Source organism: Varanus komodoensis, unplaced genomic scaffold (assembly GCF_004798865.1).
Source record: "Varanus komodoensis strain SLA01 unplaced genomic scaffold, ASM479886v1 scaffold15, whole genome shotgun sequence".
Lineage (NCBI taxonomy): Eukaryota > Metazoa > Chordata > Lepidosauria > Squamata > Varanidae > Varanus > Varanus komodoensis.
This window is the reverse complement of record NW_025335440.1, coordinates 7299827-7326483: the sequence shown is the minus strand read 5'-3', so window position 1 is coordinate 7326483 and position 26657 is coordinate 7299827. Positions and strand designations below refer to the sequence as shown.

The 26657-nt window shown below is 49.0% G+C and overlaps 1 protein-coding gene and 1 long non-coding RNA gene across 2 annotated transcripts; one reads left to right on the top strand and one right to left on the bottom strand.

The window, feature by feature from the left end:
• Positions 1 to 195: 195 nt before the first annotated feature.
• LOC123020907 lies at positions 196 to 20802 on the bottom strand. The gene is made up of 3 exons (XR_006414213.1): positions 20694 to 20802; positions 9868 to 10014; positions 196 to 2199 (listed from the first exon to the last, which is right to left on the bottom strand). It is a non-coding gene; the product is annotated as an uncharacterized LOC123020907 (long non-coding RNA).
• A 1539-nt stretch (positions 20803 to 22341) lies between these two features.
• On the top strand, positions 22342 to 25862 carry LOC123020984 (7-alpha-hydroxycholest-4-en-3-one 12-alpha-hydroxylase-like). Its single transcript, XM_044425317.1, has one exon. It carries the CDS (start codon positions 22607 to 22609, stop codon positions 24137 to 24139), a length of 1533 nt encoding a protein of 510 aa, XP_044281252.1. The 5' UTR covers positions 22342 to 22606; the 3' UTR covers positions 24140 to 25862.
• The last annotated feature ends 795 nt before the right edge of the window (positions 25863 to 26657 follow it).

The following is a 26657-nucleotide window of genomic DNA, read 5'->3' as shown; positions in this document are numbered from 1 at the left end:
TTCCCTTCTTAATGCCATATAGTTCCTCTGGGCCCCACTTGCCCAGGTGAAGATTCAGAAGAACCGCTTAAGCGTTGTTTGCTGACTGTCCAGCAACAGCCTTTCCCCACCTCTGACCTGGATGCCGGATGTTTTTTTATTGTTCTGTCACCTGGGTTGAGCCCCAACCCAGCACTTAACCACGACACGTACCTGTTTTGCAGCGTTGTCCCTTACGATTGTTCCACCTGTTCACAGCTGATCAGGTCTTGATGCACTGCATGGATCAGGGGTCCAGGCCAAGAATTCCTCCCCAGTGTGTTCCAGTTCTGCCTCAGTTGGGAAGAAACCTCCGTCCTGTGCAGCTGGTCTGGGTGGCACCTGGAGGGCCCAGGCTTGCTCTGTGCTTTCCCCTCCTCCGTCAACTTCATCTCGTCCAGCCAGTTCATCGATTCATTGGCCTCAGTGACTGAGTACTGATCCTACATTTCTTACCAGCTTATTGCTTTCATTGGGTTTCAATAAAGACGCAATTGCGAGTCACGCAGGACTAGACTGCATGCGAGTTTCACTGCCTGCACAAACACATTCCTTGAAACCGGAACAGCGGCCATGGATGCACAGAACCGGAACGGCAGACCTTGGGCCGATACCACCCGCAGCTCCAGAGCTTCTAGTGTACCGAGGAGACGAGGATGGCAGCTTTTATTCCATGGTGTGACCCAAGGATGTCAGACACCATGAGGCAGGCGCGAGGTGTTTTGTGTACAGCAAAACACATGGCATTTCAATGCGTGCAAAACTCTCTTCGGGATCTAATCGTCAGAGACCCAGAACTTGTGGCTGTGCCAGGGCCAGTTTGGGGAACAACATGAGATGTGATGACTGCTAGCAAAGCAGGCCACAACTTTGTCGGATATATTTTTTTATTTTCATTCATTTAAAGTTTTTATATGCCGTCCCGATACTTAACGTCTCTGGACGGCTGATATATCTCATCATGCGCATCCTGATGCTCATGTATCTGCTAACCTACTTGCCGTCAGAGGTTCAGGTTATTCATTTGTTATATTTACACCCCATTTTTTACTTGCAACGAACTCAGAGTGGCTTCCATCATTCTCCTCCTCCCAGTCTCCGGATGCAGAATAAAGCGGGCTTCTCCCTTTGCGGGAACAGAAGGATTTCAGTAAGGTAAACAGATTTGCCCCCAGAGCAAAGGCGGGCCTGATCAACAAAACAATTTGAATAGGTAGCTCCAGGTGTGCTTTCAAACAAGAAACTGCTGGCTTTTGGGCAGTGGGAAAGAGTGCATCCCAGTTAAAGCTCCACAGAGTCGCTGCCTTAAACCTTCACAGACTTCTGCTCATGCTCAGCCCAGTTGAAGAATGCAAGTTAATATTTTAAAAAATATTTTTAGATGTTAACTCTTGTTTTGTTGTTATAATAAGCTGAGTTAAGTTGAATAGAGCTATTCAAGTACATGACCATTGTGGCTGGAGTTTAAATTTCCTTGAAGTGGTATGCAATGAACATGCAATTATGGCAGACTGGAAAAATAAGCTAGTCACTAAGCAAGCTTAATGAACTATGGAAGACGATAACCAGCGAAAGAAATTAATGATAACTGAAAGGGGAACGGGATCTTTGGGGAAAGTATTGGAGGTGGATATTTGCACCGAGGCTTTGTCAAGTCAAGGTGAATAAAGAATAAGTTGAAGAATTGCAATTTAGTAGAATTTTCAATTAATTTTAACTAAGTTCTAAAGAAAAAGCCCTGCTGAGTAGAAAGGATAATGATTACGGACCTACAGTGAATTTTTTTCCTTTTTCTTTTGTACTTGATGTTCCGTGCAGTGTTAGTCTGAGATCCGTTGGTGTTTCTTCGCTACGTTTTCTTTGTTGTTTCTCTTGCTTCGGCTTTCTCTTTTCTCTCAAACTGTACTGTTATTAAAAGAATAATTAAAAATGGGGTGGGGGAGAAGGCGAGTTGAGCTGGGACCAAGTCTGCTTGCAGGACTTCTGTGTCACGTGGGGGCCAAAACCCGAGGCCGCCCCATGTCATGCAGAAGAGGGACACTGGTTGCTCCGTGGCTGCAAAGCTTCGATTCCAGCTGAGCGCTGCGTGAATGCCGGGCGCATTTTCCAGGAACTGAGGCTCATGGCTGGGATAAAACGGAACAGAGTCTGAGGAGCTGAGCCCACGAAGCAAGCTGCTGGCTGTGAAAGCAATGCAGCAGAATATTGTCAGATTCCCAACACATTTTCCCCCTTTGCCGATTCAGATATAATCCAGCTACTCTTCTTGAGCATGGCACCTTTAGGGACTCCATGTTTATCACAACATTGTTTAGATGAAACCAATTTCACTCTTCCTTTAACTGCCAGCAATCACACAATCTTTCTTAGAAGCAAATAATTGGCTTTGTGGCGATTATTCCAGGTAATGTTCTGGATCAGGCCCACTCTCCCTGCACTGACTCCAACCTGGCTATATCCTTTCTGTAATGAGGGGCCCAAAACTGAGCACAATACTCCAGTTGCAGGCGCACCAGAGTCGTACAGAGTGGTAGTAATACCTCTCTCGCTCTAGAAGCCACACTTCTGGCTATGCAACCAAGGGTGGCGCTCGCCCTCTTGACCACCGCGTCACACGGCTGGCTCATGTTCAGCCTGCAGTCGACCAGCACCCCGAGGTCCCTTTCACAAGTGCTGCTCTCCAGCCACTTGTCACCTAACCTGTACTTATGACAGCTATTCCTATGCCCCAAGTGCAAGGCCTTGCACTTCTCCACATTGAACGCCATCCTGTTTTCTCCCGCCCACTTCCATAGTCTGTCCAGATCCTTTTGGATCTGGAGTATCTGCTCCTCAGTTGTGGCCACTGCTCCAGTTTTAGTCTTATCTGCGAATTTGATCAGCAGACTGTTCACCCCTTCTTCCATGTAGTTAATGAAAAGATTAAACAGGATCGGCCCCAGGACAGAGCCCTGGGGGACCCCGCTTGTCACTGGCCGCCATCCCGATGATTCCCCATTAATGGTTACCCTCTGCTTTCAGTCAGTCAACCATGCCCTAATCCACCAGACGGTGCTCTGGTGTATCCCAAAACTCCTCAGTTTCTCCACCAGGATATCATGGGGCACTTTGTCAAAGGCCTTGCTGAAATCCAGGTATACCACATCCACTGCATCCCCTCCACGTAGCCACCTCGAAACCTTGTCGTAGAATCCCACAAGGTTTGCCTGGCAGGACCTGTTTTTGCGGAAGCCGTGTTGTGTGCCTGTCAGCCTCCCTTCCCTATCTAGCATCACTAGATCTCTCACTATTATGAGCCTTTCCATTGTTTTCCTACAATGGACGTAAGGCTAACCGGTCTATAATTCCCCATGCCCTTTCTACTACTCTTTTTGAAAATTGGGACCACTGATGCCACCCTCCAGTCCTCTGGAACTTCACCTGTTCTCCACAAGGTCTTAAAAATGGAGGCCAGCAGGCGTGAGAGAACCCCTGCCAACTCTCCAAGTATTCTCAGGTGTAACCCGTCAGGGCCAGGCGCCTTTGTAATGTCCAATGCCCTGAGGAGCCCCTCGACTTCAAGGGGGGTGACTCTAATCTGTGCCCCTAAGTCCCCAGCCTCATCTAATCTCCTATGCGGATGTCCCCCGTCCTGCTTTGGGGAGAACACAGAGGCAAAATAGTCATTTAGCATCTGTGCCTGTTCCCTCATATCAGTCACTGGATCTCCTTCCTCCTTATTTAGTGGTCCCACCACTTGTCTCCCCTTCCTCTTCCTATTTACATGCTGAAAGAAGCCCTTTTTATTGCTCTTGATATTCTTGGCAAGTCTCAGCTCATAATCAGCCTTAGCCTTGCGAAGAATCCTCCTGCAACGGGCCGACTCCTCCCGGTATACCCTTTTGTCTATTTCCCCCAGTGCCCATTTCCTATGGAGGTTCCCCTTTCCTCTAATCCCTCTAACCACCTTCTTTCGCATCCATGGCGGGGCTCTCCTCCGCCTCCCCACCTTACTGACTAGAGGTATCATCAAGGCTTGCGCCTCCAAAACCTCCCTTTTGAGTGCTATCCACCCCTCCTCAACTCGCTTGCCTTCCAGTAACCTCTCCCAGGAGACCCAGTCCCCCAGTCTGGCCTTCAGTTGGCCAAATTTGGCCCTCTTGAAGTCCCAGCTTCTAGTGCTCGACCTGCTGCACGTCCCCAGTCCCCTCATCTCAAAGCAAAGGATGGAGTGATCACTCGCATCCTGAGCTCCCCTAAGCTGTACTTCATCTATCAGCTCCTCCCTATTGGTCAAGACCAAGTCAAGGATGTTCCCCCCCCTCGTCGCCTCTCGGACCCTCTGTGTGAAAAACCCTCCCTCAATAGCTTCTAGGAAGCGACGTGACCTGGCTGTCACCGCCGAGTGAGTCTCCCAAGTAATATCCGGGAGATTGAAATCTCCCTTAATTACTGTGTCCCTCCCCCGAGATACCCTTAGAATCTGGCCTGTCAGGACATCATGCAGGGTCTCAAGTTGACCTGGAGGGTGATAACATACCCCCACTGTCAGGTCTCTTTCCCTGTCAAAACCCCGAAGTTTCACCCAGACTGCCTCCACCGAACCCCCACCTGTGCTGCATTCTGTCTCACTTCATCCCATCCCTTCCCTGACGTATAAAGCCACCCCCCACCCCTCTTTCCCTTCCTGTCCTTTCTAAAAAGGTGATACCCTTCTGTGTTCACATTCCAGCCTTGCCACTCATCCCACCAAGTTTCTGTGATCCCCACCAGGTCATAAATAGCTGCCTTTTCTATTTTATATGTGCCCCAAAAGAGATTGTCACCTCAAAATTTTTTTTGCAACATAAGCAGTTTAATTCAGAGTCCAAACCGACAGTTGTCCTCTGCTAATCATCAAACAAGGCAGTTGCTTGGAATCTTTTGCAATTCCACATTTAAAAGAGACATTTTTTAATGTTTTCCATGCAGAACTTAGCAAAATAACTGCCAGCCAAAAGATGGTATTGGTATTGATGCAATATATCGGTGAATCCACCCTTCTAGGTTGGGTATTTCCTAAAAATGGTTTAGGGGGATTTATTGCTCCACCGCTATTAAGCAATGAGAAATGTTTTTGCTGGCTGTGGTTCAGTTCTGTATGCAAGCTTTGATGGAAGAGAGAGTTGAAGCCAGATAGCTAATGAAGTGAATGAGCTAGACTGAACAACAACAACATGGTTTCTATTTTATACTGCATTTTTATGCATTTTTGTGAACCAGCCAGAGAGCTTATTTATTTATTTTTATTTATTTGGGTATTTTTATCCTGCCCAATTACAACACATCTCTCGGCGGCTTACAAACCATAAGAGCTTTGGCTGTTGGGTGGTACAGAGATTAAATAAATTCACAACAGCAAGACCTCTGCAAAGCATGCCTACTCCTTTCACAAATCAACACTGCTCTATAGTTTAATAAATTACCATCTCTCTGCTTGGATCGCCAAGCAGATATTTAGAAATGCATTCTCGCCAACACCCAGAATTCTCGCCAACACCCAGAATCCTTGCTTTTGCATCTATATCTTCATGTTCAAAAACAACCAAAAAGCTGTAGGAAGAAGCTTGTATCCCGTGGGCTTTGGACAGATCTTTTCTTGTTCCATACCCAGTGAACTTTTCTTGATGCTCAGAAGTGCTGTGAGAAAACGTTGCAATGTTGACAGAGATCTTGCTGAAGCCCTTGGTGCAATATTCCCCCGTTCCACTTGGAATACTGGTCCTTCTGTCAAAACAGCTCTTTCCCTGCTTCACATCAGAAATGTGTGAAGAGGGTGAAGGTTGGTATGGATGATTCCTCTTGCTGGGAGGGCCATGAGACTGGAGGGGGTGGGAAAAGGACGTCCTGTGTGCCAGAACTAGAAGAAAGATGCTCAGACGGGAAGGTGAGGTGGACACGTGTGCTATCGGTGGCAGAAAAAGGAGATACCGAGTAAAAATGAAACTGAAAGGCGATACAGGAGCAGTAAAACCCTTCACTGTGCAGAGAGATTATTCAGGCAGGTGAGGATGTTTTTATTTACCAGGTATTTTAAGAATTGTTGAATGAACATTTTGTATTTTTAGAAATTTTAATGATTGTTTTATCGTTGTTGTGCCTGAAATAATTTTACTGACAATTGTAGTTGTCTGCTAGACTGTATTGTATTTTTAGTGTATGGTTTTCATTGTAGCAATTTTATGGCTGTTTTTATTCGTTTTGGATTGTACACTGCCCAGAGAGTCCTTAGTTCTGAATGTGCACAAGTATTTTCTGCACATTTCTAGGACCTGGAAAAAAACCCTGGGTATGGGCCCATTCCAGATTGCCAGACGGGAACTGCTGTAGAAGTTCATTGGCCTCCAACAAGTGGATTTCCCTTTGTCACCCATCCGTAATCCTGGGTACCTTTGCAGTGGGACTCCCCCTTCCTCAGCACCCTTCTGCAATCGGTCCTGGTGGTTGCCAGCTCCCAGGGGAAATTCGTTCCCTCCGCACATGTATTCATGGCGACAAGCAACTTGGAAGGAAAACACCTGCACAGAGATGGAGCACCCCACACCAGACAGGCGGCAGTTGCTCATTGGCCTAGGGTGGCCAGGTGTCCTGTTCAATGGAGGACAGTCCCCTGCTGGAAGGGCTTCCAGATGATATTCCTCCAAGTGAAGATGTCCTCTTTTTCAAGGGCCACCCAGCCCAAGTCCAGTTCAAAAATAAAGACACCCAAGAAAGGAGACAAGAAACCCTGAAGTTCCGCATCAGCAGCAGCAGCAAAACCTCACTCTCTGCAGGCATTCAGCTCACCCGGTCACAGTCTTTCCCGGGATGGCGTATTTCTCTTTAAAGTATAATTATTATATTAAACTACGCACCTATGGCTATTAATCAGCATATGCAAATGTGGTGCATGTGGCTGCTATGCGGAAGTGAGAAAGACCATTGCTCTTGGTGTGTATTCGCAAGGCCACTTGGCTGGACTGAGGAGGAGAAGGGCCCGTTCCAGACATTAAGATCAAAGAGGTAGAGGCACCTGCCTCGAGGCCAAGCTTTCCAGGTGGGCAGGTGGCCTCTGAGAGTGACCAAGGAGTACATTTAACAGAAGGAGGCTGGGGGCAGGGGAGTCGCTCAGAGAGAGACAAGGTGGGCACAGCTCCCAGCCCCTGACGCGATGTCAGTAGAGGGGGGGTGGCCCAGTCAGAGACTGCTCACTTTCAGAAGGTCCCTTTCAAAGAGATGGGGTCTAGGCGGACTCGTAAAGAGAGCTCCTGGAGGTGAATAGTAAACTGGGTTCAACAGCTCTGTGCATGCTCAGGGGTTCATGCTGTGCTTCTGGAAAAAACTGTGGCCACTCAAGAAGGTTTTGCAGGAGAACTCTGTGGCTCTGAATGTGCCCAGGGAGGAAGACCCCTCTCAGCACCAGCTTCCTTAACAGCGACCGGCAAAGGTGAGGAGCAGAGGAAGTCCCTGGGCTGCATCTTTTCACACACCAGCACTGCACAAAACGCACCCACCCAATGCCTTGTGTGTAGCAGAAGAGAAGGAGAAGCGATCTTGCGCACCGGGCACAAGAAGCAGGCCACTGCTTCATGGCCTGCAGCCCACCCAGCCACATCGCAGGGATCAGGTGCTGGGAGAACAGAACGCTGGGCCAGAGAGGCCTTCGGTTCGCCCAACATGGCTCTGCTGAGAACGTGCTTTTCTGAGAAGGACCCTGGAAACTCCACCACCAGCAGCACCACCAGCAGCAATCTCCTTCTTGGCCATAATCAGACTAAGGAATGCACCATGGAGAGTGGGGGTGGGTCGTTGTGCTGAAACAGCCAGGCCGTCCTATGGAGAAGCAAAAAGTCGCTCTCCCGATCTTTCGAACATCACCTCCAAGCATTCGTAGGCACTGGTCAGACTGGCACGCCCTTCCGGAAGCTGCACTCTGAACGGTCTGAAGATTTCTGATCTGCCCACTCAAATTGCTCTAATGCTTTGTTGCAATCAGTGTGGCGATACTTTGCGTAATTACACGCACCTCTGTTCAAGGGAGGCCAGAGTTCAATGTCTTTCTAATCCTGCAAACACCGGGCGGCTGTGCTTGCCAAATGGGGCAGACAGATGCCTTGCTCAAAGGTCCCAGAGCTTCGCTTTCGCATCTGGGCAGAATGGCAGGTTTATGGCCTGGGTGGGAGCACATGGCGGGGAGATGGTCAGAGATTCCCTCCAGAGCTAGCCCCCAGAGGTCTGAGAAAGTGACCTCCTCTTCTGAGCACACTGACATCTCCACGCAGGCACAGGGAGGTGTTGCTGTGCTCCAGTGCTCACCATGAGGGGTTGATGCCGCAGGATCAAGGCAACACAGGCCATTCTTTCCTCCCACCCCTGGGGTGCAGACCTTGGGGGGCGCTTTGGGAGGGTCAGAGATGCTGAGAGCGATGCCACCAGGAGGCCGGGCTACGTCACTGGGCTGGTCTCCCAGCAGGACCACCCAAACCATCACTGCAAAGGGATGGGGTGAGTGTGATCGCGTGACTAGCAGGCACCCTTTCTCCTCCTAGAACATGCAGGGGTACCTCGGCTCGCAAACTTAATCCTTTCCACGACTCTGGCCATGACTTGAATCGATCACGAGCCGAGTCAAATTTCCCCATGAGGTTCAATGTGAATAAGGTTAATCCGTTCTGTAAATATTTTTTTTAATCACAAAAATTTGAAACAAAGCAACAAAGAACAACTGTAACCTAGGTGGGGGGAGGTTAATGTTTGGAGGGAGGAGGCGAGGGTTAGGGTTAGGGTTAGGGAGGGCCCACTCCTGCGGGGAAGATGGCCGCGATCGTGGTCGTCACCCAGTGTGGAGTTCACACCCTGAGGCAAACTTTTTCTCAAATTTCTGTTCTCGACCTGATTTAGTTGTGAACTGAGGTGTCCGTGAGCAGAGGTACCTGTGTACTCTGTCACTGTGCTGTGGAGCGCAAACCCCGGATTGGGACAGAGCCAGTCCCCAAATGCCAGCCACGCTTCTGCATGAAAAACCGTTAAACTGGCTTTCAAGCATTATATTCCTTGGCCTGTAATTCCTTGCGCTGGCCTTCTGAAACTTTCCATGTTTGGTGCCTGGGACACCCCCACGAAATTTGCTGTTTACATAGAATTCAAAAAGTACAGCAAAGGAGTCATGGAGAAGTAAAACATTCCCTTTACCCCACATGTTGGAGGATTTTCCTTCTGGGTGAACCCTTCCACCCATCCTTCTTAAACTCTGACTGTTTATTTATTATTAAAAGTTTTTGTATGCCGTCCCAATTACGACAAAAGTCTCTGGGCAACTCACAGAGCAAGCAAGCAAGCAAACAAAAACAGAACCCATAATAACGACCCCACCAAAAAAATGTTTCTTTATTAAAGGCATATCTCAGTTGTCTGTGATGTCCAGAAGCGTGGTCAACAAGGAAAATAGGGGGATAACCATGTGTTCTTTTAGTGAACCTCAAACTGCCAAGGTTTCTCTGCCCGTACGCACGCACGCACGCACGCACAAATATCTTGTAGCTATTCTTGTGGGTGTCCCTGCTAGCCAGGGGACTTACAGAGCCCTAAACCAAATGCCAATAAGGTTCAGCAAGGTGGAGATTCATTTGAGTTCCCTTTATTCAGCTGAGCCAAGGCACCGGGTGACAGCTCCCACACGCAGCAGGCAGGCAGCAACGCACCCACAATCCTGCTTTGTTCTCTCTCTCCCCCTCCCTCTCGCCCCCATGGCTCCCTCACCCCATCCCCTCTCAGGGTCTGCCTGACCCTCCACCCAAGCCCCTTGCGGGGTCTGCATGTCCACTGCACACCTGGCCTGTGAAGGCCCCTCACCTGCGTCCAGCTGGAGCGTGATCCCTGCCGCCAGTCCTTGCTGGAGGGCCTTCTCTCACTCGCTGCCGCTGATCGACATTCCTTTGCCTCCTCCCTTTTCCTCTCCAAAGCAAGCCGTTATGCAGAAAGCAAATGGTGTTTGTCAGGCTGAAAGCAAATAACATGAGTTAGCTAATCGGGCTCCCTCATTTCCTCCCTTTTCATATACGCAACCCTGGAGGCGGCCTCCATGGGTTGTCACTGAAGCAGGGAAGAACATTCCCTTGGGATGGATCTGAGTACCAGGGTTTTTGCCAGGGCAGCAGGTTTCTTCGGGTTGGTTGTGACCACCATCATACCTTCAATGGTGCGAGTTACTATAGACTGAATTATGGGACTCAAGCAAGGAAGGAGCAGAAGTCCACCAAAGGCACAAATCAGCATAAACAGGACTCGTTTCCGATCTCGGAACAGCCCTCCAAAGATTCCAGGCTGTACCAAGTAGCACTTACTAGCCTCATTCATGTGAATAATGCTTAGCACTCAGCATCCACATGTGGTTGCCCGTCCAGCTGCAGGATGCGGCCTTTCCAGTTTGGCAGAAACAAAACCACATGCTGCACCCAATTCTCTCTCTCTCACACACAGGGAACCTATTCCAGCATGTGCCAATTGGCTGTAAGGATGTTACCAGTAGGGTGCTTTCAGTGGTCCTTACCCGTAGTGACGTCACATGGAAATTGTTTTCCCTAGGGACCTGTGGAACACATAGGATTTCTTTCCTTTTCCTTTAGCTGATCTGGGACAGCCTGTGCCTGCCCTCCTGTAATCTGCATGTCTGTTTTACCCGGTCCTTGGTGTGAATCCAGACATATAACATGTTCCAGGCGTCAGAAATCCATGCTGGGTTTTCACCAGCGCTACTAAAGCATAAACATTCTATTACACAACGAGGCAGTATTCTAAAGTGGGAAACAGAGAAATTAGGAAATCCAGCTGTTTCCTTCCTACAAGGACAGATGGTATAGAAGGGAGCCACAAAATCAACAGTAGTACACAGAGACAGCCAGAGTAATAACGTCAAGAAACTCCCCCTCTTTCCTTCAGCATTATCATCTAGGCTACTTAGCATTAGGCAAATGCTAGTCTCTGTGGTCTAAGTCTTCAAGCCGGAACCCAATCCTGGTCCCCGACAGGCTGCATTTCTTTGGGACTCTTCTTCTTTGCCCCCTCCAGTTGCGGGCCCTTGGCTGACCCTGATGTCAGCTTCTTCTCGTCCTGGTCTGTTACGCCACCGGTCCTCCCTTGCAGGGTTGGTGTTTGAATAAGAACGACAGGTTTTCCACAGGAGCCACGGTCCTTCGGTCTTCTTGTGGTTTGGGAACTTTCCTCAGCCTGGTGCAACGTTCCCATGGAGGCAGTCCCGCCGATCTCACTGCTGTGTAGCGAGGGGCACCTGGGTGCGCTCTTCCCACGGCATCAGTGGTCTCCAGGCGGTCCAGTCTCAGGCGAGTCAGCTGACGTAAGCCAGCAGCCCCCCTTCCCTTGTGTCACGGCAAGCCAGAGGCAGCAACCAGCCAGTGGCCGCAGCTTCACACACTGCAGGCAGGCAGGCAGGCAGGCACGGCTGCTTTGGCCTTGCCGGACAGCCAGCCTGGCCACTCTGGGCTCGGAGAAGGAGTGGTGCTGGCCAGCTGGTCGTTCTTGTGCGGTTTGCACTGTATGTGTGGTGACCCAATGGAATCCAGCAGATGTGTGTGACTTCCGTGGCAATTAAAGGGTTGTTCATACACTGTAGTAAGAACAGCATTAAAGTCTCTGGTCCATCTAGGCAAGTCCCTAACCAATGTTTGAGAGAAAGGTGGGTGAGTTCCCTCCTTCCCTGAGCAAGGGTGGTTACACACAGCTGGCTTTCCCTTCCAGGGCTGTAGAGAAATTGCAGGCAGTGGCAGAGAGATCTACATCAGTTTGGAGAGAAACCTCAAGATGTAAAGTCTATGTCTTTTTTTTTTTTTTTTTTTTGAGTCTCTTTAGCACAGTCTCAAGAATATTTACTTATTTATCTGGCCAGGGCGACTTCTTTTCGTTTTTCTTTTTCTTTTAGAACTTTTCTTTTATAACTTCTTTTATATCTTTTATATTTTTTATTTATTTTATATTATTAATTTTAATTTTATATTGTTATTTTTGTATGGTATTGTATTTTATTGTGTTGTAAGCCGCCCCGAGGCTTCGGCAAGGGGCGGCATAGAAATGTTCTAATAATAATTAAAAGAAAAAAATGTTTTTGGTTGTTGACACCAATCCAGTCAATGCCAAAATGCACACAAAGAAACCCTTTGCTGAACTTGTGTTGCACGAACTTATTGTTTACCTAACCTGAAGAAAAATGTGCTTTCGGATGGACTTGTCAATGAGAACACTGTTTTTCACAATTTCTTATTACAGAGATGGTCCTCTCCCACATAGAAACAAAGTGAGTCAGAATGGGACCCTCCCCTGGTCATCTAGTCTGACCCCCTGTCTCAGCCAACTCTGTTCCTATAATCCACAACAAGTGGTTGTCCAAACTTCTTCACTGATGGGCCTCAACCACCTCCCATGAAACCCACCCCACTTTCTGGGGGTTCCTGACCCTCAGAAATTATCTTCTAACACTTAACCTGAAACCTAGTTCCTAGAGTTTTGTTTTATTCGAGTACATTCTGCCGTTCTGGCATTAGTCCAATTAGTGCTTTGAAACAAATTTATCACCTTTGCAGAATCCTCTGGAAAAACTAGGATTCCGATCCTTTTAATTATACAACTCAGAGGTAGCAAATGGCTGTTAAACACAAAAACATAAACACAAACCCAGGCAGAACCTGTCACAGTGGCATCTGCCCCTCCCCTTTTTTGGCATCTGTTGCTTCAGTCTCTCCAGCCACTCAGATGGAGTATCATATTTCTTTTATTCCAAAGACAAAGTCTTATGTACATTAAGGGACTGAGGTACTGCCTCTTTGATTCCGTGGATCATATAACTCTAATAACTCCCAACTCCCCCTTCTAGAAGCCAGCACGGAGCATCTCCTGCTCTGCTGAGATTTTCTCTATTCCAAACATCTCTAGCTACCTGTTAGATCAAACTCAATTCTTCACCAGAAAACAAAATACAAGCAAACAAGCAAGCAAGCAAGCAAGCAAGCAAACAAACAAAAATAACTTGTAATTCCTGCCTAAAAGGTTTCATCTCTGCTGCAGACAGAGGGGACTCCACAGACCCAAATTCTCCCATTGCCAAAGTACCTGCCCAAAAGGGGCCATAATCCACATTGAACGTCATCATGTTGTTTTCCTGCCCACTCCCTGTTTCCTGTTTCCTGCCCACTTCCATAGTCTGTCCAAATCCTTTTGGATCTGGAGTACCTGCTCCTCAGTTTCTCCACCAGGATATCATGGGGCACTTTGTCAAAGGCCTTGCTGAAATCCAGGTAAACCACATCCACTGCATCCCCTCTATCTAGCCATCTCGAAACCTTGTCATAGAATCCCACAAGGTTTGTCTGGCAGGACCTGTTTTTGCGGATGCCGTGTTGTGTGGCTGCCAGCCTCCCTTCCCTATCTAGCATCACTAGATCTCTCACTATGATGAGCCTTTCCATTGTTTTTCCTACAATGGACGTAAGGCTAACAGGTCTGTAATTCCCCATGTCCCTTTTTACTACCCTTTTGTCTATTTCCCCCAGTGCCCATTTCCTACGGAGGTTCCCCTTTCCTCTAATCCCTCTAACCACCTCCTTTTGCATCCATGGCGGCGCTCTCCTCTGCCTCCCCACCTTACTGACTAGAGGTATCGTCAAGGCTTGCGCCTCCAAAACCTCCCTTTTGAGTGCCAGCCACCCCTCCTCAACTCGCTTGCCTTCCAGTAACCTCTCCCAGGAGACCCAGTCCCCCAGTCTGGCCTTCAGTTGGCCAAAGTTGGCCCTCTTGAAGTCCCAGCTTCTAGTGCTCGACCTGCTGCACGTCCCCAGTCCTGATCTTAAAGCAAAGGATGGAGTGATCACTCGCATCCAGAGCTCCCCTAATCTGTACTTCATCTATCAGCTCCTCCCTATTGGTCAAGACCAAGTCAAGGATGTTCGCCCCCCTCGTCGCCTCTCGGACCCTCTGTGTGAAAAACGCTCCCTCTATAGCCTCTAGGAAGCAACGTGACCTGGCTGTCACCGCCGAGTGAGTCTCCCAAATAATATGTGGGAGATTGAAATCTCCCATAATTATTGTGTCCCTCCCCCGAGATACCCTTAGAATCTGGCCTGTCAGGACATCATCCAGGGTCTCAAGTTGACCTGGAGGGCGATAACATACCCCCACTGTCAGGTCTCTTTCCCTGTCAAAACCCCGAAGTTTCACCCAGACTGCCTCCACCGAATCCCCACCTGTGCTGCATTCTCTCTCACTGCATCCTATCCCTTCCCTGACGTATCAAGCCACCCCCCACCCCTCTTTCCCTTCCAGTCCTTTCTGAAAAGGTGATACCCCTCTATGTTCACATTCCAGCCTTGCCTTTCATCCCACCCAGTTTCTGTGATCCCCACCAGGTCATACCCTCCTCTTCCCAGGAGAGCTTCAAGCGCTTCCTGCTTGTTACCCATGCTCCTAGCATTGGTGTGCATGCACCTCAGCTCCTTCCCACCGCTTCCTTTCCTTGGAGTTCCCAGCCTCCTCCTTCCTTCCATCCTCCCTGATACCTGGCCCCTCTCTGTAGGAGTCCTGTCAGTCCCTGCAGTGCCTCTAAAACCTGCTCCCAGAGCCCTGATCCTCCCCCCACACTTGTCCAGTGCAGACACATTCATAGATACAAAATGCACCAACCCATAGTGAGTACAAACAAACCTGAACTCGCATACATGTCAACAAACAATCGATGCTTCAGCACTTAGATGAACAGGAGTGCTTATGCTCATAAAAAGTTTTTTTCCTTCCTTAAAAGAACTTCCCCTAGCTCCTCCTCATGGTGGATGCTTAAGCGGCTTTGTTTTAACCCACGCCTTCCCAGGCAGAATTTTTTCTCTGAGGCAATGCAAGGTTTGAACACTCGAACCTCAAATGCCTCAGTTACAGAACCTCTTTTATTCTAAACAGTCTTTTTAACTGTTAATAGTATTTATTTATTTTATTCTTTGGCCAGGGCGACTTAATTTATACTGTTAATTTATATTATTTTAACGAAGTTTATTTATGTCTGTGAGCCACCCCGAGGCTTCGGAGAATGGGGCAGCATAGAAGTTTACTAACTAACTAACTAACTAAATAAATAATATATATATATTTAGACATCAAGATTTCTTTTGAGAACTAATGAAAGCCCACCCTCAATCTGTGGCTGAAAACAGAGCTGCTCCAACCTCCCCAAGTGCTTTGAACTCTGCACGTGCTCAGAGGCTTTGTGTGTGCTGCTTCTGCAGTACTCACAAAGTGATGGTACCTTCCTGCCAGAGCATCCCTTTTCTTGGCTCTGTGGAATAGCCAAGCCCACAGAGTCAAGAAATCCAAATTTTTCAGCACAAATTCCCCTGAATTCAGTTGGCCAGACCAAACCCAGAGAAGAGGCTGCAGTTACTGTCTCTTTATATAATGGGAGTGCTCTTAGCAAGACCATCCCTCTCTTGTTCATTTGTGTTTTTTTTTCTTTTCTTTACCCCAAAACTTACACTTTTCTCCCCCCCCCCTTTTTTTTTGTTGAAAAAGTACCCAATCACCATTTACTAAAACTCTTAAAATTCTTACTCACACCAAGCACCCCTTGAATCAAGGAATCCCTGTCAAATGCACACTCTTTCTCACATGGCACACACAAAATCCAGAAAAAAATCTTCACGGCTCAGGCTAATTACTAAACACAACATTCAAATTTCCAACCTGCTTGCACCTTTTCTTCTGACACTGGGGAAGGCTAATGTCACTCCCATGGTTCCCACAATTGCAACTATCAACCATTTTGACCAAAACGGGGGAAAAAAGTTATAACCATTTTTGAATTTCCTGTAGGAAGCACTATAATTGCAGGTTTTGAACCTTAATTCAGATTGAATGCTGAGCTGATGCAGACTGATTCCAGGCAGGTTCAGGCAAAAGTGGACTAATTTTTGAAATGCTTGGGGTCAGAGTTGAATTTGGGCATCTGTGCACACCTCCACTAATTAAACATTGGCATGGGGGTATGAGGAATTGGTTGCATTTTGCTATCGATCAGGATTTATGTTTACAGACTAAACACAGGTTTGGACTTTGATGCAATCCAGCTTTCAAGGTCTTCGGTGGTGCAAAGCAATATATGTTCGACACCATGTGAACATTTCAAAAATGTGTATGAAAATTCATACTTTTGAAAATGGTGCACAGAACTGCAACCAACCTTAACCAATAGGAAAAGAATACATACGTTTCAAAGATCTGCATACTTGGTGCCAATGTTTGGAAATTGTGCAAGAAAATACACAGAGATTTTTATGCAAAAGGAAAACAAGACTTTCAGTCTGACACTGAGTCAGAGGAAAGCAAACTTTGTGATGGAAGGCAGAGTTCTTTGGCAAGCTGCAGTTTTGCTGATTCTCTCATTAGGGTAATACATGGAGTTAGCTAACTTAGGAGTCAGAAATTAGTGTGTAAGATTCAGATTTCAAGCAAGTAACAAATAAAGCGAATATTGGGAGATGGATAAGGTGGCTGATCATGAAACTGCATCTACCTGGAATGTGAGAGAGAACACAGACATCCAAATTTGGTTCTATCTGGTGCTGTAATGATTTCAGTATTTTAAGGCATTTTTATACCATTCCTATTTGGTTAATGACTCTCAGGATGATTCACAATACACTAAAAATTTAACGTAGCATACACTGCCAAAATAGATTTCAACAATCACAAGGAAAAAACCAATAAAAACTTCACATTAATGGGAATAAAACAAAGTATAAAATCATGAATATAATCTGACTGAAACACTTATAAATTTAATTAAATCAACAGCAATTAAACAAACCAGTAACCACAGTGCCATATAAAATAAAATAGGCAAAACAATTGTAAGTTAAAATACCGTGAAAATAAAAAAGAGGACTGCTAGGTTGAAGAAATAAGCAGACAACAGTTGACCTGCTATTTCAGGCATAGATAAGAGGGAAGTATTTTCTGTGGAAAACTAGGTCCCAAGGGATCCAGTCCAACGTGCCACCCAACACCTGCCGGTCCCGAGGCTGGATTTCCAACACTGGCACTACGGCCAATGCCGTTCTGGGCATGCCAGCTCTGGGGAGGGCCTGGGCCAGAGTCGGAGCATTTCGGATTACGGCTGACTAAACTCTACCTAGTGGCAACAGGATTGCCCCCTCACCCCATAATTTCTTAAATTACAAAATCCAGCTGTTACTCGAAGCTGTTGACCATCTGCTCGATAAAGAGCTCTGGCGTACTTGCAGGCTTGCGAAATAGGTTGGGCCATCTGAGTTGGCCAGTCAGCCTTATGAGCTGAAGATGGACACGGGGATTTCCTTGTGGTCAAAACCATTCTTTGTATCACAGGTCAGGCATTCTGCTTGGCGTCTGCGTTCTCAGCTTCTCTTATTAGGCTCCATGATCTAACTGCTTCCTTGCACAAGTAGACCCATTCACTGGGGCTGCCCATAACCCTCCAGACTCGGAGGATGATGGGTATCCATCAGACAGCAAAAGGAACACGGAACAGGAGCTTGCCTCCACATTTCTCTCACCCTCCAACACACATAGAGGACCGTTTTTGGCTCTCTGAATGCTTTCCTCTGTTTGCAGGGAGGAGAAGCACTGCTGGAAGGCCTCGCAAGTTGGGGTGTCTCCCTGCACCCCGGAAGGCCTCGCTAGCACCGGCTGCTCTCTTCCCTCCTTCCTTCTAGCTCTAAAATTCAGTCCTTGAAATGCAGTTCCTTTACTGAGCCTCCACAGATACCAAACTAGTTTGAGCACTGGAACAGCTCCACCCAGTACGTTTTTTGTGAAAGAAAAAAAAAAGGTGCCGGAACTCACGTCTTGGGGTCGCACTTTTGCACTAAAAAAGATGCTCAATTCACCAACTTTTTTTGAAATAAAGAACCTATTTACCTTTTGCACGGAGCCAGTCACTACATACACACAAACATAATGGTCTCCGCCGGCAGTGAGCACTCAGCGCGCGACCACACGACCGATCCCAAGCCAAGCAGCGCCCTCACAATCAGCACCAACAATCAGCACCGACACACAAGCAGCCCACAGGCACTATGTTAATGATTTTTCCCAGAGACCTGCTACGCCCAACAGGGCGATTCACAATCCCTTGGAAAAATCCGTCAAAAAAAGTGTCGGAACACTGTTCTGGTGTGTCCTACGACAACAAAAGCCCTGGCTCTACCCAAGCTGCAAATAGCATTTCTGCTCATGGAATGAGCTGAATCCAAACGGGAACCTTCCCTGCAGACGCTCCCTTAGCGACAGCTCCTGGCCCCTGGCTCAGGAGGGATCCCACTGCTGGAGGGCGAGAGGGTGCAAAGCCCTCCAAACGAGCCTCTCATTTCTCCAATGCCTTCTCACCGGGTCAAGGCTGGGCCTGGCGCCTGCTCCCCTCCCCTCCGGAAAACTCTTCTTCCAAGAAACCTCTCTAGGCACAGTTGAAGTGACTTCAAAGTCTCACCCCCTTCCACTCCTCCTCCTCCTCCTCCTCTCCAGAATCGGACGATGGTTCCACTCAACAGCCTGCCGTGTGCAAGAGGAGGGCTGCTCTCTACACCCAACCACAAAGTCGGCTCCTCTCTTTGGAGCTGCAACCCACGTGCAAAAGATTGTGTCGGCTACAAGAGCAAAAGAGGGAGGCTTCAGATTTGCAGCCAGGCCTGCAGCCTCGGGCGGGCAGCACAATCACAGCATTTCTGACCCCAGGAAGCAGCTTAGAGGGTCAGACGTTGCATTCCCGCTGAATTAGAATGAGCCAGGGCTTTTTTGGTCATAGGACGCACCAGAATGGCGTTCCGGCACCTTTTTCCCCAATGGATTTTATGAAGTGATTGTGAATCGCCCTGTTGGGCGTAGCAGGTCTGGCTGCTTTTGAGTCTGCTGTCTGCCATCTGATGCCGAGCTAGTGGGGGCACTGCTCCTCCGCTTGGGATCGGAGCGCGTGGTCGCGCGCTGAGTGCTTACTGCTGGCGGCGACGGGCGTTCCGGCACTTTTTTTTTTTTTTTTACAAAAAAAGCACTGGAATGAGTTCTCTCTCTTTTTGGTCAGTGGGCTGACCGTTGCAGCTGCACTGCTGGAGATCCAGAACCCAAATCTCTCCCGAGCGCAAGAGATTTACTCTTGTGTGGCGGATCTGGAACTCGACTGAGCAACTGTTTTCTTTGCGTATGCGTTAGTGTTTAACCAGCCGTGATGCAAAGGGGACCAGGAATAGACTTTGCCCATTTTGCACAACTGTCGAGAATGGCATGCCAGGAATCAGGCTGGATTTCGGCACAGCGGAGGACAAAGGGATTTTATGGCCCCCTGGCATCGCGAGGTCCGTGGGATGACTCCGAGTCCAGCTGCAACATCCAGCGTCCTTGAGGCTGGGATTCTGGAGGCTGAGTCCGTGCTCTGCGCGTCATTGCAAGCCCAGAAAGGGTCACGCCGGCTGCCTCTGCAAAGTGGCAAACTGGCCTCAGAGAGGAGGCAAGAGGGAGGTGTGCTTGGGGGGCAGGGAAGCGATGTCTGACGGCACGTGCCACATTCACAGAAACATAGAAACAGAGCGAGTCAGAAGGGGTCTCCCGGGCCATCTAGTCTGACCCCCGGCTCCAGCCGGCTCCGCTCACGACATGCCCACCATGTGCATGACCAGCCTGTCCTTGAACACCCGCACCGATGGGGCCTCCGCGACCTCCCGGGGAAGCCCATTGCACACCCTTGTGAACACTTGTTCTGTGTTCAGGTCACTCAAGTATCAGTTTCTCCAATATTCTTATATTATTTACCAATATATTACTATATACCAATAGTAGTATACTGGATACAATACCTTATATTACTATATACCACTAGTAGTATATTGGATACAATACCTTATATTACTATATACCAATAGTAGAGTAAGATTGGATTGCACATGTCTCCGAATTTTGCAGTGCAGTTCATGGCTTAGAAACTCATACAAAAATACCTATATCATCAGGAAAGTTACATTCAAATATAGAAACATAGAAACAGAGCGAGTCAGAAGGGGTCTCTCGGGCCATCTAGTCTGACCTTCGGCTCCATGTGCATGTCCAGCCTATCCTTGAACACCCGCACCGATGGGGCCTCAACCACCTCCCGGGGAAGCTCATTCCACCCCCTCGGGGTCCTGACTGTCAGGAAGTGCTTCCTGGCACCCAAACGGGACCTGGGTTCCCTGAGCTTTGCTCCGTTGCAGCGCGTCCTGCCTTCCTCTGCGGCGGAGGACAGGTCTCTCCCCACCTCCGTGTGACACCCCCTCACATACCTGCATGTCGCCAACAGATCCCCTCGGAGTCTCCTCTTCTCCAGGCTGAAGAGACCCAGTTCCCTCAGTCTCGCCTCACACCCCATCATCCCCTGCAGACCGGCCACGATCCTTGTGGCCCTGCGCTGCACTGACTCCGACCTGGCTGTATCCTTTTTGTAACGAGGGGCCCAAAACTGAGCACAATACATGTCAGGATTTCAGACCTGCTTGCAATGCATGCTGCATGATGCAGGAAGGCCCAGACGGAAGGGACTGTTGGACCGCCCACCTCATCTTCTTAGATGACCAGCTTTCTGCCAACATGAACTCCCCACGCTCCAAATCACAGCTGCATTTATTTACCGATTCATTAGATTTAAATCCCATCGTTCTGCTTAAAGAACAAAGCTCCCACTCTCTTCCTCCTGCTCCCAAGCTTATCCCCACGCCAACGACCCTGTGAGGGAGGCTGGCTGAAGAGGCTGTGACTGGCCCTAGTCGCCAGTGGACTCCATGGCCGGCCTTGCTGGGAACGAATATTCGGGTTCAGTGGAAGTGCGCGATCGATCGAGCACAGCAAACAGCACTTCAGAGCGTTCCAGGGACTTGCTGTTGCCGTTCACGTGAGAGGGAGGGGAGTGAGACCTTGAATGAGCAACAGGCAAGGACAAGAGAACCGCAAAAGAAAAATGCAGGAACACGAAGGAATCATCCGGGGAGCATTGGAAAAGCATCGTGGCGCATGGAGGTCTCGAGTGACAGATAAGAAATAACATAATAGGGAGCTAGACAATTTAACAGGTTTCAAAGTCCGAGGCAGGAAATTGCAGGAAGACGATGACAAGCTGGTCCAGTATTTGCATATTCAACCCCCCCCCCCCCGCCGGTGTGCTCTGCATTCGATAGCGATTTGCCAGCAAGGGCGGGGCGGGGGGGGCACCTTGCAAACCAAGTTTCATACCAAGGCCAGCTCCCGTTTGGTTGTTTTTTTTTTTAATTGTTGCTAGAGGGTTGGGCAGGTTGGTTTTTAACTGTATAGTGACTGAATTTTAGAGTTTTACTGTTAAGGTTTTAAATTGTTACGGGCACACCTGGGGAGCGGATGGGCGCCGCTGCTGGGGTGGTAACGGGCAGGGGAAGATATGGCATTGGGGGTCTAACATGTCACCATAGAAGGAGGAGGGACCGACGTTTGATACCTGTCCCCTGTTTTGGTTACAGCCGCAACCGGAAGGTTCCTGGCAGCGATATCGACCGGCCCTTGGGCTTGACGGTGCTGCTGTTGAATGCCGTGTCAGTCCATAATAAAACATCGCAACTCCATGAGGGGCCGACCTGGCATGTATTATGGAGACCTGGACAGAAGAAGTGGGGGGCTGTCGCCCTTTCCCAGTTGTGCCCACCTGGGTATCTGGTGCAGCACCAGCCTCACCTAGAGGGAAGGGGAGGGGGAGTCTCCCTCATTTATCGAGAATCATTTTCTCTTGTGGGGCTCCCTGTTCCCTCCAGACCAGGTCCGGAGTGTTTGTGCCTGGCGTTGGGTGACCGAGACAGATTAGGGATTCTGCCGGTGTACCGTACTGTTGTCTATATTCTAAAGTGTAAAACTTATATCATTGATGAGGGCAACTCCAACACGGAGAAGGGGCTAGTACCCGGATCGCCTGAGTCCCAGTCCCACATTTAACCCCTGCTCCATGCTGGCCTCAGGGCCAGCGCACAGTGCAAGTCCTCACCCAACTCCCTGAGCACCAACTAATGACACGGTAACACGCTGCCATTCCAGGCATTTTCTCTGGGCATGCCCAGAAAGCCCCACAGGCCGCAAGCCTGCAGTGGCCAAGCCACACGGCAACTGGCAACGCTCCCATGGGCTCCTTCTCCCAGTGGTTCTGCTGTCAGTATGCAGCCCTGCTCAGGACTTGCAGAGATTGGGGGTGGAGCTGCTCACTTCCTCCCCTGCCCCAGCCCTATTTTTCTTCCTGCCAAAAAGCCGAGTGGGCGTCTTGCCTTGCATGCAGGCACACACACGCTTTTGCCTCCCAGTCCCTGTAAAACTTTCCTCCGACTTTTCTGGCCTAAAAGCACCGTGTTTAAGTGCAGTCCACTGAGGGTTTCTGAATAGCAATCAAACCTCACAGCGCTGGTTAACCGACCTCTGGGCTTGCAGTGCATGAGGCTCCACCCTCATTTATGATTAAATAAGCAGCGATCTGCCAGAACTTCTCTTTTCACCGCCTCTGCAGTGTAACAGTTCTGCTCAAGCGCTCGGAGAGATGGCTTTCTGGGGAATCGTCCTCGGCACCCTCCTGGCAATCTCAGTGGGGGCGCTTTACCTCTTCGGGGCTTTCCGCAGGAGGAGACCGAAGGAGCCACCTTTGGATAAAGGCCACATCCCATGGCTGGGACACGGGCTGCATTTCAGAAGGGATAACGCCAACTTCCTGCAGAAGATGCAGGAGAAGCACGGGGACATCTTCACCACCTTGATTGCAGGACAGTATTTCACGTTTCTGATGGACCCCCTCTCGTTCGGGGCTGTGGTGAAAGAAGCAAGAGCCAAACTGGACTTCATTTCCTTCGCTAAGGAGCTCATCCTGAAAGTGTTCCACTTCCGTCCTAACGAGGACACGCACAAGCTGATGCAGGCAGCCAGCACAAAGCACCTGAAGGGCAACGGGCTGGAGGAGATGACGCAAGCCATGATGAAGGGGCTGCAGAGGGTGATGCTTCACAGCCTGGGCTCCGCAGAAGAGCAGAAGCCCTGGGAACATGACGGGCTCTTCCACTTTTGCTACAACATGGTCTTCCGGGCGGGATATCTCGCCTTGTTTGGAAACGAGCCCATTCAGTCTGGAAAAGAGAAAGAAACTGCCAAGCAGTATGACTTGGCGCACTCCGAAGAGGTATTTGTGGAATTCCGCAAATACGACCAGTTATTTCCCCGGCTGGCGTACTCCATGCTGACCTACACAGAGAAGCAAGAGGTGAAAACCCTGTGGCAGTTCTTCTGGAACCTCCTGTCCGTGAAGCACATCTACCAGAAGGAAAACATCAGTGGGTGGGTGCACGACCAGCAGGAGGGACTGGCAGAGGGAGGCATGCCCGAATACATGCGGGACCGCTTCATGTTCCTGCTGCTCTGGGCAGCTCAGGGGAACACTGGCCCGGCTTCCTTCTGGCTTTTCATGCACCTGCTGAAGAACCCCCAGGCCATGCAGGAGGTGAAAAGAGAGGTGGATCGAGTCGTGAAGGAATCGGACCAGGAGGTGAAGCCAGGCGGCCCGGTGCTCAGCGTCACCAAGGAGATGCTCAGCAAGTGCTCGGTCCTGGACAGTGCTGTGGAGGAGACGTTGCGGATGTCGGCCGCACCGCTGCTGATCAGGGCGGTGATGGAGGACATGGATTTCCTGATGCAGGACGGACGCGTCTACGTCCTGCGCAAAGGAGACAAAATTGGGATTTTCCCATATTTGTCCCTGCACATGGATCCAGAAATCCACCCGGAGCCCCAGGTTTTCAAACACGACCGCTTCCTCAGCCTCGATGGCACCAGAAAAGAATTCTATAAGAATGGGAAAAAAGTGAAATATCCCACCATGCCTTGGGGTGCAGGCATCTCCATGTGTCCCGGACGCTACTTTGCTACAAATGAGATCAAACTCTTTGCCTTCATAATCCTCTCCTACTTTGAGATGGAGCTGGTGAACCCGGAGGACGAGGTCCCATCCATTGACACGCGCCGCTTTGGGTTTGGGGTCATGCAGCCAGTGCGTGACGTTCAGATTAGGTATCGACTGCGTTACTGAGCAGTGAGGGTTTGGGTTGCAACTGCTGGGCCTGATTTTACATTTGTGGGGGAAATAATGTTAAGAATATACTCCTGCCTGATCCACAGACCATCTGCCAAGGCCCTTCCTTCTCTGGGAGCCCTCTTCGAAAGAGGTTAGAAGACCCTCTAACCAGGGGAAGGGTCTTTTCAGTGGTGGTGCCCTGACTGTGGAATCTGCTCCCCAGAAAGCTGCGCCTGGAGCCGACTCCTTATTCTTCTCAGCACCAGGCCAAAACTTTTTCATTTGCCCAGAATGTTAATTGTTAGAATGCTTTCATAAATTGTTGGTTGCAGTTCCATTCAAGTGCTGCTGTGGGTTTTACTGTCCTTGTTACTGCTGTTTACTCCTTTTGTAAGCCAGCTAGAGATCCTGTTTGGATATAGGACAGGGTAGACATGTTCTGAATAAATAAATAAGCAGGAATTGACGGTCTGTCTTTGCCCACAGAGGCAAACTTGTCGCCGCATAGAAATGTTTCCTATATCAATCCTTTTAGCAATCACTTTGCAATTACCCATGGCTGTGAGATAAAACTCAAACCTCTCACTTTTCTTTTTTACATTTGAAAAAGGAGAAGGAGGGGAAATAGGAACATTCCATGTTTCATTAGGCTGTTTCTCCCGATGGCTTTTTCTCTATATGTCTCCAAATCTTGGAACTGTCGGTGCCTGGTTGATGCATTCCTTGTGTGTGAGGATGGTGCCACTGGGGACATGAAATGAGAAACAGAATACTGGCAACATTTTAGGCCGGAATACGGAGCCTTGTTATCTGAATGGAGGTTAATATGAACCCGCTTCTAAAGGCACATGAGGCGCATTAAGTTCATTCTCGTATTAGCTACTGCAGTGCAAAGCAAGAGGTGGGGATTTGCAGGAAAACTTTGGTGAACTGTGTGTACAAGTTTGTGCATGCACACACCCCTACCTTTTCTCCCCCCCCCCATCCGTTTTGCACCTGCAACGCCTTCCCACAACACCTCCTGGCAATTGGGGCTGGATGGGCGCGATGGCGACAAGTTCCAACCAGGTGCGCTGAGCAGCCACTTCCAGTTTTGAGCCAGGGCTTATTAAGGGGACAAAACCAGGCAGCTCGGACAAGCCTTTGAGTTGCACCACAAAGCCCTACAAGATCCCATGGAAGGAGCATGCATTGTCCTGATGTTGACACAGAAAATGGAGGCCTGAAATTCTGTTCTTACTCCCTGTAGAACTTTAGCACACTTGCAGGCACGAGAGCGGCAGAAAATTCTCTCCAGCCAATGCTTCAGTGGCTTCTTTCTGTTCAACTATGTCATGTCGCTTTATGCTTTTCAAATTTAGCCATATAAGGTATCACAGACTGCCTTCAGGCAGTCTTCTGGCAAGACTATAGAAGAATGTAATCAAACCAGTTTGGAAGAGGTGATTTTAAAACTGTGTAGCAAGTAGCAGCATCTCCTGGGAAGGAACCGAGGAAAGAAGAGTAATGTTTTGGTAAGAGTTTACTCAGTCCAACAGCTTTCCAGAATTGTTCTGAAAACAGAAGGGTCACTGGTTGGAGTTACACATCATGTGTAGTCAAGGCTGAAGAAAGATCAAGGATGCCGAACTTTGATCTTGTAATCTGGGTAATGAATTGTGCTGCACCAGGTATTTGGTTTCTGCTTTCTTTTTCTTCATGTATGTCAAATAAACTTCAGCTACAGCTTCTGAGAAACAGCTTCTCTCGTATTCACTGCCTGTCTAGAAACTGAAAGATTTCTGAGAGCCGAGCTGACACTGCTAGGATAAGAGTCTTGGTTTCATCAGGGAACTATAGAAAAAGTGTTTGGGAAATGGAAGAAAACAAACAGGGAAAGGCTGTAGGACTCGAGCAAGGCCAAACACATGAGCAAACCAGGCATGAGGTGGAGAGAGGCCCATTCTGGGCTGTCTTTGACCAAACACATTCTCAGAAACAGCCAGGCTGGGCTTTAAAACTTCCTACCCCTCCAGCTAATTCTACTGCTGTTTCCACATTGTCCTTCCTGATATCAGAACCAAGGAATTTCCTGGATCAGACCCAAGTCCCTGCAGCCCACCCTTCCGCTTCCAAGAAAGCCTGCATGGCATGCAGAAAATGGAAAGGGAGAGATCTGTCTCCCTGTCCCATAACACTTGAACCCAGGGTCATCCCATGAAGCTGATGGGTGGGACTTTAGGGTGGATAAAGGAAAGGACTTCTTCACACGATGTATAGTGGAGCTATAGAATTTGCTGCCACGCGAAGTGGTTGTGGCCACCAATCTGGATGGCGTTAAAAGGGGATGGGACAGATTCATGGCGGAGGAGGAGTCTTTCTGCGGCCACGAGCCTTGCTGGCCAGTGTGACCGCCTTTCTCAGAGGTGGCCTGCCTGCAGACCCCTGTTGCTGAGGAGCTGGGCAGGGGGAGGCCTGGCACGCATCCTGCTGGGGGGGCCCTGGGGGCAGCTGGACTCGATGGCCCTTCAGGGCTATTCCTCCTACTACGCTG

Coding starts and splice junctions, on each gene's coding strand:
- LOC123020984 (XM_044425317.1), top strand. CDS start 22,607: ATGGCTTTCTGGGGAATCGTCCTCGGCACCCTCCTGGCAATCTCAGTG.